The sequence below is a fragment of the Schistocerca piceifrons genome, chromosome 1, assembly GCF_021461385.2.
Source record: "Schistocerca piceifrons isolate TAMUIC-IGC-003096 chromosome 1, iqSchPice1.1, whole genome shotgun sequence".
Classification (NCBI taxonomy): Eukaryota; Metazoa; Arthropoda; class Insecta; order Orthoptera; family Acrididae; genus Schistocerca; species Schistocerca piceifrons.
The window spans coordinates 697,899,632-697,914,401 of record NC_060138.1 but is presented as its reverse complement, the minus strand read 5'-3'; the positions used below and the strand labels follow the sequence as shown (position 1 = coordinate 697,914,401).

The following is a 14,770-nucleotide window of genomic DNA, read 5'->3' as shown; positions in this document are numbered from 1 at the left end:
AGAGGAAAGGCCGCTGGACCTGATGGGATACCAGTTCGATTTTACACAGAGTACGCGAAGGAACTTGCCCCCCTTCTTGCAGCGGTGTACCGTAGGTCTCTAGAAGAGCGTAGCGTTCCAAAGTATTGGAAAAGGGCACAGGTCATCCCCGTTTTCAAGAAGGGACGTCGAACAGATGTGCAGAACTATAGACCTATATCTCTAACGTCGACCAGTTGTAGAATTTTGGAACACGTATTATGTGCGACAATAATGACTTTTCTGGAGACTAGAAATCTACTCTGTAGGAATCAGCATGGGTTTCGAAAAAGACGATTTTGTGAAACCCAGCTCGCGCTATTCGTCCACGAGACTCAGAGGGCCATAGACACCGGTTCCCAGGTAGATGCTGTGTTTCTTGGCTTCCGCAAGGCGTTTGATATAGTTCCCCACAGTCGTTTAATGAACAAAGTAAGAGCATGTGGACTATCAGACCAATTTTGTGATTGGACTGAAGGGTTCCTAGATAGCAGAACGCAGCATGTCATTCTCAATGGAGAGAAGTCTCCCGAAGTAAGAGTGATTTCAGGTGTGCCGCAGGAGAGTGTCTTAGGATCGTTGCTATTCACATTATATATAAATGACCTTGTGGATAACATTGGAAGTTCACTGAGGCTTTTTGCGGATGATGCTGTGGTATATCGAGAAGTTGTAGCAATGGAAAATTATACTGAAATGCAGGAGGATCTGCAACAAATTGACGCACGGTGCAGGGAATGGCAATTGAATCTCGATGTATACAGGTGTAATGTGCTGCGAATACATAGAAAGAAAGATCCTTTATCATTTAGCTACAACATAGCAGGTCAGCAACTGGAAGCAGTTGATTCCATAAATTATCTGGGAGTATGCATTAGGAGTGATTTAAAATGGAATGATCATATAAAGTTGATCGTCGGTAAAGCAGATGCCAGACTGAGATTCATTGGAAGAATCCTAAGGAAATGCAATCCGGAAACAAAGGAAGTAGGTTACAGTACACTTGTTCGTCCACTGCTTGAATATTGCTCAGCAGTGTGGGATCCGTAGCAGATAGGGTTGATAGAAGAGATAGAGAAGATCCAACGGAGAGCAGCGCGCTTCGTTACAGGATCACTTAGTAATCGCGAAAGCGTTACGGATATTATAGATAATCTCCAGTGGAAGACTTTGCAGGAGAGACGCTCAGTAGCTCGGTACGGGCTTTTGTTGAAGTTTCGAGAACATACCTTCACCGAGGAGTCAAGCAGTATATTGCTCCCTCCTACGTATATCTCGCGAAGAGACCATGAGGATAAAATTAGAGAGATTAGAGCCCACACAGAGGCATACCGACAATCTTTCTTTTCACGAACAATACGAGACTGGAACAGAAGGGAGAACCGATAGAGGTACACAAAGTACCCTCCGCCACACACCGACAGTTGGCTTGCGGAGTATGGATGTAGATGTAGTAAGTAATACAACACATTTTTTCTGTCAGTTTCCGTTGAAAAAATGCTGAATTTTTTATGGAACATCACGGAAAATTCCCACTTGAGCCCCTATAGCTTTATGAAGTTCCTACAGGTGGTGGCGCTATATATAGTCTTTAAAATGGTGTATGTAATAGAGGTGCGTTCCAAGCAGGTAGCTGTCACTCAATTTCTTTGGCGTAAAACCAGAGCATCGCATAAATTGATAGGCACTTGCAGAATGTCCACGAAGACCTGGCAGTGCACAAAAGCATGGTGAGTCGTTGGCGATGTCTCATCATCACAGCAACAAGTTGACAAACCTGTCCAGTCTTCCACGTGATGGCCAGCCACGTACAGCTGTGACTCGTACAAGGTCGGTACATATGGACACACTCATTCGAGGTGCTCAACAGATGACAAATACCTCACTGCACAACTGGATGCTGTTGGTAGTGGTGACACGCTCATCCACCAGTTGGGGTGTGCTCGTTGAGTTCCTCACTGCCTAACAGAAGACCATGAAGAGCAACGAAGGAGCATTTATGCAGAATTCTTTGCGCATTACGAGGCTGATCGTGACACCTTTTGGCGAACATTGTCACAGGCAATGAGATATGAGTTCGTCACTTCGAATTGGAAACTAAACGGCAATTCATGGAGTGGCACCACACCACCTCTCCTCCGAAGAGAATGTGCACAGCAACACCCTCAGCTGGTAAGTCGAGACGAGCTCACAAAACTTCATTTGACTGTTGTACCTCATCCACCCTACAGTCCGGATGTGGCAGCTTCCGACTTCCATCCGTTTGGTCCAAAGAACGATGCACTCTGCAAGAAGCAGTACGTGGATGACGGGGAGGTTATTGATGCAGCAAGATGTTGGCTCCGACATCGACCAGTAGAGTGGTACCATACTGTCATACAGACACTTCCAGTATGGTGCGACAAAGCCCGTCTCCCACGCAGTACGGTTCCTGTTCTCTTGAAGTCTGTCAGATGCGCTTCGCTGCCGGCTAGCAGGGGGAGGTGCCGGCTACATCCCACTTTAACCTCTCACACGGTGTATGATTCGGCGTGAAAGCTGGCTGGCTGGCTCGCTGGCTGGCTTGACTCCGTGAACAGCAGGGCGCGCCACCTGGCCGAACTGGAATCTTTCTCAGGTTGTAAAGAAAATGAGAATATACCGAAAAAGTTTGATTCTTGTAGATGTTATAACTTCACTTGTCAGCTTCACGGTGAACAACCTATCATTTCGTTAAGGGTGATATTTATTGTGATATTTTAGGATTAAGTAAACTACTGGAAGAATTTCGGAAAACTTGCAGTAAAAAATTAGAGGCTGCTATGAATTTGCGTTTGGTGGCTGTTACGTTATATGTAGCTAATATATTGACTTTTTCTTTAAGCTTCGAAGGATATTGCTATTTATTACCAGTCTCGAGAAAATGGATCGCACAAAAATCACTTCGTCTCGAACTCGCGAGCCAGCGAAAAAGCCACAATGAAATATACATAAAATTCCTTCTATTTCGTAAACGGTTTCAGATATTTAAACAAGGTTTTGACAAATGATAGGACGAAAAGAAGATAGTATTTCGCCATATGATTAATATTGTAGACTCCCATATATACCACGATATGCCAGCGGCTACAGATTTTTTCAATGAAATGATGTAATATTTAAGCGCCATCGATAGCTGGTGAAACGAAAATTACTCTGGTTTTGGAACAACATATGTGAGGCAATTTCTCTTTATTTTTGTACCGAAAATGGGCATTTTCGAAAATTATTGACCTGACTTTTCATCAGTTGCTGTTTTATAATTCTTTCGCAATTTACACTGCATTAGAATGTTATTGACATGAATATTTACAAACTCTGCTGCAGCAGTTGTGAATGTGGCAACAAGAAACTTAACGTGTTGTTCAAAAATCGACACTGATAGCGTCTGTCTGAATAAAATTAACCCAACTGCTCTGGACGCGTTAACGCGCTCGCCTTTGTACCTGTCGCTGTGTGCTCTGAACGTGTTTACGCACGCCACCAGTCCCACCTGGTACTCTGAACATGTCTACGCGTAGCAACACCCTCAGCTGGTAAGTCGAGACGAGCTCACAAAACTTCATTTGACTGTTGTACCTCATCCACCCTACAGTCCGGATGTGGCAGCTTCCGACTTCCATCCGTTTGGTCCAAAGAACGATGCACTCTGCAAGAAGCAGTACGTGGATGACGGGGAGGTTATTGATGCAGGGTGTAGCAGTTTGTCGAAATTTCAAGAGAAGTAGCGCTCTATTTTCCCCAGACTTATCATCACCTTTATTTTTCTTCAGAGAAACTTTATCAGTGAGGAGTTTTGAGTAATACGCAAGACTCCTTGTTGCTATATTAATCGGTTTGAAATTACAGCTGAGTTTATAAATATTCATTCCACAAAAATTCTAATGCAGTTGAAATTCCGACACAATCTTAAAACAGCAACTGATGTAAATATATGTCAGTAGTTTATGAAATAACCATTCAGGGAACCCGACTGGGCCTCAAAAAAGATATGGCACCGGAGTTATCACGGGAAACATGCACAACTCCCAGCATGGTAGCCGGTTAACAGACGACAGAGATCTCAAGGAAGCCGTCGCATGAGCCGGCAAGTAAGATGACAGCGAATCTTACTCTGGGTGACTGCAATTATGTTTAAAAGTAGGGTTTTGCAGCCAAAAGAGTGGGGAATATTAAGGTCAACCGGAATCATGAATAACACCAATCTACTTTCAGAAAACAAGTGTTGCATTGAAACTTCCTGGCAGATTAAAACTGTGTGCCCGACCGAGACTCGAACTCGGGACCTTTGCCTTTCGCGGGCAAGTGCTCTACCATCTGAGCTACCGAAGCACGACTCACGCCCGGTACTCACAGCTTTACTTCTGCCAGTACCTCGTCTCCTACCTTCCAAACTTTACAGAAGCTCTCCTGCGGTTTCATATCAGTGCACACTCCGCTGCAGAGTGAAAATCTCATTCTGGAAACATCCCCCAGGCTGTGGCTAAGCCATGTCTCCGCAATAACCTTTCTTTCAGGAGTGCTAGTTCTGCAAGGTTCGCAGGAGAGCTTCTGTAAAGTTTGGAAGGTAGGAGACGAGGTACTGGCAGAAGTAAAGCTGTGAGTACCGGGCGTGAGTCGTGCTTCGGTAGCTCAGATGGTAGAGCACTTGCCCGCGAAAGGCAAAGGTCCCGAGTTCGAGTCTCGGTCGGGCACACAGTATTAATCTGCCAGGAAGTTTCATATCAGCGCACATTCCGCTGCAGAGTGAAAATCTCATTCTGGAAGTGTTGCATTATTTACTGAACGCCCCTCGTACATCTACCATCTCCCAGGTGGCATATGCTGTCGCTAGATCAAAACCGATAAGGTGTTCTAATATTATCTACATCTACATTTATACTCCGCAAGCCACCCAACGGTGTGTGGCGGAGGGCACTTTACGTGCACTGTCATTACCTCCCATTCCGGTTCCAGTCGCGTATGGTTCGCGGGAAGAACGACTGCCGGAAAGCCTCCGTGCGCGCTCGAATCTCTCTAATTTTACATTCGTGATCTCCTCGGGAGGTGTAAGGAAACTTGAACAGCAAGCTACACCGCGATGCAGAGCGCCTCTCTTGCAGAGTCTGCCACTGGAGTTTGCTAAACAACTCCGTAACGCTTACCAAATAACCCTGTGACGAAACGCGCCGCTCTTCTTTGGATCTTCTCTATCTCCTCCGTCAACCCGACCTGGTACGGATCCCACACTGATGAGCAATACTCAAGTATAGGTCGAACGAGTGTTTTGTAAGCCAGCTCCTTTGCTGATGGACTACATATTCTAAGGACTCTCCCAATGAATCTCAACGTGGTACCCGCCTTACCAACAATTAATTTTACGTGATCATTCCACTTCAAATCGTTCCGCACGCATACTATCAGATATTTTACAGAAGTAACTGCTACCAGTGTTTGTTCCGCTATCATATAATCATACAATAAAGGATCCTTCTTTGTATGTATTCGCAATACGTTCCATTTGTCTATGTTAAGGGTCAGTTGCCACTCCCTGCACAAAGTGCCTATCCGCTGCAGATCTTCCTGCATTTCGCTGCAATTTTCTAATGCTGCAACTTCTCTCTATACTACAGCATCATCCGCGAAAAGCCGCATGGAACCTCCGACACCATCTACTAGGTCATATTCAGGGTGTTACAAAAAGGTACGGCCAAACTTTCAAGAAACATTCCTCACACACAAATAAAGAAAAGATGTTATGTGGACATGTGTCCGGAAACGCTTAATTTCCATGTTAGAGCTCATTTTAGTTTCGTCAGTATGTTCTATACTTCCTCGATTCACTGCCAGTTGGCCCAACTGAAGGAAGGTAATGTTGACTTCGGTGCTTGTGTTGACATGCGACTCATTTTCTGTGAACGTTTGGGCAGGCATTGTTGGTGATGTCTTGATTGGGCGCCATGTTCTTCCACCTACGCTCAATAGAGCACGTTATCATGATTTCATACGGGATACTCTACCTGTGCTGCTAGAACATGTGCCTTTACAAGTACGACACAACATGTGGTTCATGCACGATAGAGCTCCTGCGCATTTCAGTCGAAGTGTTTGTACACTTCTCAACAACAGATTCGGTGACCAATGGATTGGTAGAGGCGGACCAATTCCATGGCCTCCACGCTCTCCTGACCTCAACCCTCTTGACTTTCATTTACGGGGGCATTTGAAAGCTCTTGTCTACGCAACCCCAGTACCAAATGTAGAGACTATTCGTGCTCGTATTGTGGACGGCTGTGATACAATACGCCATTCTCCAGGGCTGCATCAGCGCATCAGGGATTCCATGCGACGGAGGGTGGATGCATGTATCCTCGCTAACGGAGGACATTTTGAACATTTCCTATAACAAAGTGTTTGAAGTCACGCTGGTACGTTCTGTTGCTGTGTGTTTCCATTCCATGATTAACGTGATTTGAAGAGAAGTAATAAAGTGAGATCTAACATGGAAAGTAAGTGTTTCCGGACACAAGTCCACATAACATATTTTCTTTCTTTGTGTGTGAGGAATGTTTCCTGATAATTTGGCCGTACCTTTTTGTAACACCCTGCATATATTGTGAAAAGCAGTGGTCCCATAACACTCCCCTGTGGTACGCCAGAGGTTACTTTAACGCAGGGCTTCCCAACCTATTCAGCAGGTGGACCCCTTCTTCAGTCGAAAATCCATGGCGGACCCCTAGGCAGTCAAGAGCACAGTAACTCATGGGAAGTGAAAGCTTCTTAATGCAAGTTCCATGTTCCCAATGATCCCTCCTCCCCCCCCCCCCCCCCTCCCCAAGTATCAGCAGTCTTCTTTGGTTTAGAGATGAACAACTTGAAGGTCAAAAATCGACTTACGAAATATGTAGTGCACTGACAAAGCAAGTTTAACATTTAATGATGCCTGGGGCCGCATACGTACCAGCGAGCGCTGTGATTGGTGGACAAAGCTCGCTCCGTGCATGCGTAAAAGGTTTCAGCGCATCTACCGCCGTGAGCCGGCGCACAAACGACCCCCGTATTGTTGCGAAACAATCAGAGAAGCAGCATTCTACGGCACTAAACTGTGTACAGTGTGTTAACTGTAAGACGGTGGAGTTGTGAGGGGAGTGCGGGGAGAGGAGGAAGCAAGCATTGGCTGGCGAGGGGCGAGGAGCCGTTGGGAGGGGGGAGGGGGGACAAGGCACGCCTACCAGTTGCAGTGCTGGCACTACAAATTGCGCGTCATGCTTACACGAAAGCAAACGAATGGCTTGGATGAAAACTCGCTTTAAATGTTGTCCGTAAACGAAACTGGAATCGTCATGTACATTAAAAACTACATATATAAAAATTAATGTATGTATGTTTGTCTACTATACGCTCACAAACCATTCACCCGATTGCACTGAAATTTTGGTGAGTTGTTCTCCAAACGCCCGAAAAGTGTAATGGACAATGTTTCAACAGTCAGGTCACTGTAGCTCAGCGTGTTCGGTCAGAGCGTTAGCTGCCCTCTGTAATAAAAAAAAACGGAGTTAATCGATCAACAACGAACTTAAACGGATGTCTTACGACGTCCGCCCCGAGCAGATGCAACGAACAAAAGCGAACAAAATCAGATTAATAAAAAAAAAAAAATAGGAAATCCTTGTCATGCAGCGGACCTGGGTTCGATTCCCACTGCTCGCAATTTTTTTAAATTTTATTTCATTCCCCGCAATGTTAAACTATTAATTATAAAATTTAAATATACATAAATAGGTCACATAGTATAACGTAACTGTCAATCTCTATATATAAAAATGAATGTGCGTTTCCATTTCAGATATTTTGTTCGCGGAAATGGAAACTCACCTTTTCTTGCCAGGTGTTTGTGGTGATACGCCAGGATGATTCTTGGAAAACTGTTTGAATCTTTCATTGCTACGCATGCTTTGTCCTGTGTATGAAGCAGGTCTCACTGAAGATTTGTAAATGGGGTGAAGCATTTTTTTCTGCTCCCTTTCCCTTTTGCAGCATTCAATCACACGCAATATAATTTTGCTAGCATCGCTACGTAATACCGGTTTCCTTCTAACCGTAGGCCTACCGGTAGGGGTTGTTGGCGACTCCCGAGATGGGCCAGCAACTGCCTCTTCACTCATTTGGATAATGTTTAACACAACTGCACAATAAAAACACGCAGAACAGTACAGCGCAAAACAATAACGAAGCAGACGACAATGGCTACCTTGTACAACACAATCAGCTACGTAATGTTGGCAGCAGTCGAAACTGCGTGCCTACCGAAGCCTCCCGACGTTTACCGACTTCTACCGATTCAGGACTAGGGAGAGGTCTGCCATCTAAAAGTTTACACACTGTATGCGTTCTCACTTACGAACCGCAAAGGCTGCTTGGGAATACGACCTGAAGTAAATGTACACATGTTTTTCACACGGAAAAAAGTGATGAATTTGATTTTCACATTTTTATTCAATAATTTTACTTATTATCTTACACGATTTGGTGAAGGGTGGCTGCGGACCCTCTAGAAAGAGCAGGCGTACCCCGGGAAGCCCTGCTTTAACGTATGTAGACGTCTCTCCATTGAGAACAACATGCTGTGTTCTGTTTGCTAAAAACTCTTCAATCCAGCCAAACAGCTGGTCTGATATTCAGTAGGCTCTTACTTTGTTTATCAGGCGACAGCGTGGAACTGTATCGAACGCCTTTTTGCGGCAATAAACTATTATTGCTTTATGATATGTTGCACGCGGCTGAGTATGTCCTCCCTATTGATCTGTGAAATGGAAAGCACAGCTAGAGTTGGCTAGGTGTCAGAGGGCACTTACGTAGTCGGTGAGTCCAACGAGGGAGACGCCGTTGGCGGCGAGCAGGATGTCCCCCGGCTGGAGGCGGCCGCACAGCCAGGCGGGCTGCTGCGGGAACAGCCGCTTGACGCGCACCAGGCCGGGCCAGCGCTCAGCCGAGTCGGCGCCGCCGCACACGCTTAGCCCCAGGCCGCGGCTGCCCTTCACCAGCTGCACCTCGAACGCAGAGTCTGTAACACAGCGGCACGCGGGCTTCCTCAGCAGGGAGATGTGGATGGAAACCGAGAGAACACTCTACAAGACAACAGTCCTCCCAGCACTAACTTACGGGTGTTCTGCGTGGGGAATCACGTGCCAGGCCAACCACAAAAAACTGCAAAGAGTGCAAAACAAAGTACTAAGGTGGATTCTGGACGTCCCACCATGGACACTCATACGCGAGCTCCACGAAACAGTGGAAATTGAAACGATACACGACACTGTGAAAAGATTAGTAAACACACTATATGACAAATTAGAAACACTAAGAGAAAGGAAACAAAAGAAAAATTCGGAGTAGGTATTAAAATCCATGGAGAAGAAATAAAAACTTTAAGGTTCGCCGATGGCATTGTAATTTTGTCAGAGACAGCAAAGGACTTGGAAGAGCAGTTGAACGGAATGGACAGTGTCTTGAAAGGAGGATATAAGATGAACATCAACAAAAGCAAAACGAGGATAATGGAATGTAGTCGAATTAAGTCGGGTGATGCTGAGGGAATTAGATTAGGAAATGAGACACTTAAAGTAGTAAATGAGTTTTGCTATTTGGGGAGCAAAATAACTGATGATGGTCGAAGTAGAGAGGATATAAAATGTAGACTGGCAATGGCAAGGAAAGCATTTCTGAAGAAGAGAAATTAGTTAACATCGAGTATAGGTTTAAGTGTCAGGAAGTCGTTTCTGAAAGTATTTGTATGGAGTGTAGCCATGTATGGAAGTGAAACATGGACGGTAAATAGTATGGACAAGAAGAGACTAGAAGCTTTCGAAATGTGGTGCTACAGAAGAATGCTGAAGATTAGATGGGTTGATCACATAACTAATGAGGAAGTATTGAATAGGATTGGGGAGAAGTTTGTGGCACAACTTGACTAGAAGAAGGGATCCGTTGGTAGGACATGTTCTGAGGCATCAAGGGATCACCAGTTTAGTATTGGAGGGCAGCGTGGAGGGTAAAAATCGTAGGGGGAGACCAAGAGATGAATACACTAAGCAGATTCAGAAGGATCTAGGTTGCAGTAGGTACTGGGAGATGAAGAAGCTTGCACAGGATAGAGTAGCATGGAGAGCTGCATCAAACCAGTCTCAGGACTGAAGACCACAACAACAACAAGAGAAAATTGTAGACAACTCAGGGACACAGGTACTGTGATACACCGAACATGGCACAGGCAGAGAGTACCACGCCTAATCATCCAAGACCCTGTAGAGTAGTAATCAATAGTGAATAGTTTAAATGTTTAATATGTTTTTGTCCTAGTTTAGTCCATTCATGTTTCCCTTTGATATAATATACCTTTGTTATTTTGTCTAGCCGATTCGTGCTCCCTTGTTGGAATCCAATAGTGAATAGATAAATATTTAATTAGTTTTTGCCTTTGTTTTTGTCGTTTCGTTCCCAAGTAATTAGTAGCGTAGGAAGCCAAACTAAACCAAGACGTAGCGACTAAGTTCAATTCCCCGCCCCCTCTCTGTCGGCTGTGCGACCACGCTTAGCATCATAGATTAACCTAGAGTTATCGAGACTAGTCTAGAAGATATAGAGTCCAAGTTTAAGTGTAGACGCAGACCAGCTGCTGACCTACGCATGCACGACGCCCGTCCTCAGCGGGCAAGCAGCGGGAAACACCGTACCCCACCAAAGTGGGGACGACCATCATCCTGCAACAACGAGCACAGCGGACGCCACGGAACGACAACATCCCGCCGAGCGGCCGACTGGCGCAACTATACAAAAGGAAGAAGTGGGAAGCAGCACCCGCTGCACCCACTGCACAGAACCCAACAACCCTAAACCCACGCCCCATAAATCGAGGATGGTCGGGGGCCGCAAGGCCTTATTGTTACCGACCATGCCCTCCAAAGCCCACGATTTCTTTTTGTCAAATAAAAATGTAATCTCAGAGAATAACAACAGAAACCACACACAAATACAAGTAGATTCGGCGAAGCCGAAATCACTATACGTCTATAAACATCACGTGACACGCACACACACACACACACACACACACACACACACACACACACACACACAAAAGGGCGTCAGCTGCGATCGCCAGTACTGCTGATGGATAGAGTTTTTGCCGCTACATACATCACTAAATGGCTAAATCTGGGCACTGTCTCCCGAGCCCAGTAGCTGGTTGTCTGTCTAACGGCTCCAGGGCCAACAAAAATATGGTTTTCAATATTACGTATAGCTATTGACTGAATTTAAATTGCTGTCGTAATCTACTCACTGAGACCTATACTGAAGCACCAAAGAAACTGGTATAGGCATGCGTATTCAAATACAGAGCTGTGTAAACAGGCAGAATACGGCGCTGCGGTCGGCAACGCCTATACAAGACAACAAGTATCTGGCGCAGTTGTCAGATCGGTTACTGCTGCTACAACGGCAAGTTATCAAGATTTAAGTGAGTCTGAACGTGGTGTTCTAGTCGGCACACGAGCGATGGGACATAGCATCTTCAAGGTGGCTATGAATTGGGGATTTTCCGTACGATCATTTCAATAGTGAACTGTGAATATCAGGAATCCTGTAAAACATCCAATTTCCGACATCGCTTCGGCCGGAAAAAGATCCTGCAAGAGGGAGACCAACGACTACTAAAGAGAATCGTTCAACGTGGCGGAAGTGCAACCCTTCCGTAAATTGCTGCAGATTTCAATGCTGGGCCATTAACAAGTGTCGTCGTGCGAACCATTCAATGAAACATAATCGATATGGGCTTTCGGAGCCGAAGGCCCAATCGTGTACCCTTGATGACTGGGCGAGATAAAACTTTAAGCCTCGCCTGACACAGACATTGTACTGTTGGTGATTGGAACCATGTTGTCTGGTCGGACGAGTCTCGTTTCAAATTGTATCGAGCGTTTGGACCTCATGAATCTACAGACCCTGCATGTCAGCAGGGGGCTGTTCAAGCTAGTGAAGGCTCTGTAATGGTGTGGGGTGTGTGCAGTTGGAGCGGTATGGGACCGCTGATACGTCTAGATACGACTCTGACAGGTGACACGTACGTAGTGTCTGATCACCTGCATCCATTCATGTCCATTGTGCATCCCGACGGACTTGGGAAATTCCAGCAGGACAGTGCGACACCTCACACTTCCAGAGTTGTTACAGAGTGGCTCCAGAAACACTCTCCTGAGTTTAAACGCTTCCGTTGGTCGCCAAACTCCCCAGACAAACATTATTGAGCATATCTGGGTTGCTTTGCAATGTGCTGTTCAGAAGAGATCTCCACCCCCTCGTACTCTTATGGATTTATGGACAGCCCTGCAGGATTCATGGTGTCAATTCCCTCCAGCACTACTTCAGACATTAGTCGAGTCCATGTCATATCATATTGCGGCACTTATGTGTGCTCACGGAGACCCTACACGATATTAGGCAGGTGTACCAATTTCTTTGGCTCTTCAGTCTGTTATTTTAAGTTCAAAGTTTAACACAGTAACACAAATATTACGATTACAAACTGTGTATATGTCTTAAGGCGATGTATGTCACGGAGCCCAAAATACATAAACTAGAATATGGCCTTGGTACAAGGAATGAGAGAGGAAAAAGGCTATTTCAGTTCTTCAATAAATTTCAGGTAGAAATAGCGCTTACTCTAATCAAAATTCACAAGAGGAGGAGGTATACTTGGAAAAGGCCGGTAGGTACAGGAAGAGTTCAGTTAGATTCCACCATGATCATGTATAAATTCTGAGATCAGATACTGGATTGTAAGGCGTGCCCAGGGACTGATATAGACTCAGATAACAATTTGGTAATGATGAAGACTAGGCTGAAGTTTAACAGACTAGTCAGGAAGAGTCAATGTTTTTCGTTTATCTCCCACGTTCATGGAAGATTACTACATGAATGTTTTCCAATGTATATTGAAAAAACTTTGCCCTTATTCGTATATTAACGGTATGTCTGGTGAATGAATTAAAGAAACAATAAATAAATGAAAAAATATTTGGAATTGTTTTCGTTGAGAACCCTTTAGCGTTCGTGATTCGTAGTCAGTTGCAAGCGCCAGTTTTCGAAAAAGTGGTCCGTTATGCATGGTTTTTCCGCGAAATTAATGCCAACGCATGAAATCTTCAGCAATGTTAACGATTTTTCTTTGCCGAATGAGATTCACACGAAGAAATGTCGCTGTGGCAAAGCTGCCTTCGCGCGATGCTCGTGATGTTCTGAATTTCTGTATTTCGAATGTTTCTACGATCTATCTCATCCAAGAGAATGCACAAGAGTGGATAAAGGTAAGAATATAATGTAAGAACTAAGAATCTGTATAAGAATGAAATACAACAGTATGAGAATTTAAAATGATGACAACGGCTGAAAACACCATACACACATATATAATAAATTAATAAATATATGACGCTTATTCTGAAACCCTGTAGTAATTTTACAATTAATATAACGCTTTTTTATCCCCTATCTCGATAAGAAACATTCGTGTAGTAATCTTCTACGACCACGGTAGATAAATGAAAAATAAAATAAATAAAATCAGTAATCGGATTTCGAACTCGGGACGCAAAAGTGAGAGGCCGCGACTTTAGTCACTGTCCGACCGCTGAGCTGAGCGTATCGATCGCTAAAAGACATCTAAATTACGTTGAAAACTTCGACCGCTGTTTTCTTAGAAACGGTAGAGTATTTGCAGATAAGCCGAAACAAGTATTGGTTTATTTTTACTCCTCTTCCCCTGAGCGAAGTTTCTAGGATATCGGGATATAGCAATTGCCGCGTCCTCCTCGTAAGTGTATTCGCAACATAATTTGCAGACGGTATCCACATACATCAATGAATGTAACTGCAAAATTATACCACCGTACAACACACAGTTCATGAGGTATAACGTCGTAAACATTGAGATGCGTGAGAAACTAGCTTTTGCTTAAAACAGGCCGCAGTTTATCCAGATTATACTTATCCAGTGTTTAACGGTGAGAACACTTAGCGACTTACAAAAACTTCAAACAATTTCTAAACCTTTTATAACTTACAAACGTCCATCGTTTAACAAATTAACTCATTTATAAAGTTACCAGATCTTTGAAGCTGTTTTACTCATGACAGTTCGATTCTTCAAAGAACTTTGGGTTTACTGGGTGCCCTCTAGTAGTAGAGAATATTTCGTATGGCCATGCCATATGTACCTTTGTGATTGTCTATAAATGCCTCCATGCTTTAAAAAGTCGTTCACACAGGAGGATCGTACAAACATATCGTCGTTTGAGCACCGAACCGACTGCCGTATGGAGGACATTGTAATAAGCATCTCTGGTGTAGAGAAACAAATGAAAGAGTTGAAAACAAAAAAGTCGCTACGTCCGAAATTAATTCCAATTTGGTTTCACAAAGAGTATTCCGCTGCATTGGCCCAAACTTAGCTTGCATTTATCGCGAACCTCTCGCGCACCGCAGAGTCCCAAGCAGAAAAAAACAAACAAACAAACAAAAAAAAAAAAAAACGCAGGTTGCTCCTGTATATAAGATGCGTAATAGAACTGACCCGCAAAGTTACAGATCAATATCTCTAACGTCGGTTTTCTGCAGAATTCTTGAACATATTCTCTGTTCGAATGTAACAATGCTCCTTGAGACAGGAAAGCTTCTGTCCATAAATCAGCACGGTGTTATA

General features: G+C 44.4%; 1 protein-coding gene across 1 annotated transcript in view; it reads right to left on the bottom strand.

Annotated features, from left to right (window-relative positions):
• The window catches only part of LOC124768601 (tyrosine-protein phosphatase non-receptor type 13-like), a gene marked incomplete at its 5' end in the record, with an annotated part of 256,139 nt that overhangs the window by 45,265 nt on the left and 196,104 nt on the right, over positions 1-14,770 (bottom strand). Inside the window, one exon of the mRNA XM_047249157.1 lies at positions 8,871-9,079. Coding sequence (XP_047105113.1) covers positions 8,871-9,079 — 209 coding nt within the window. The remainder of the gene's footprint in view (positions 1-8,870; positions 9,080-14,770) is intronic.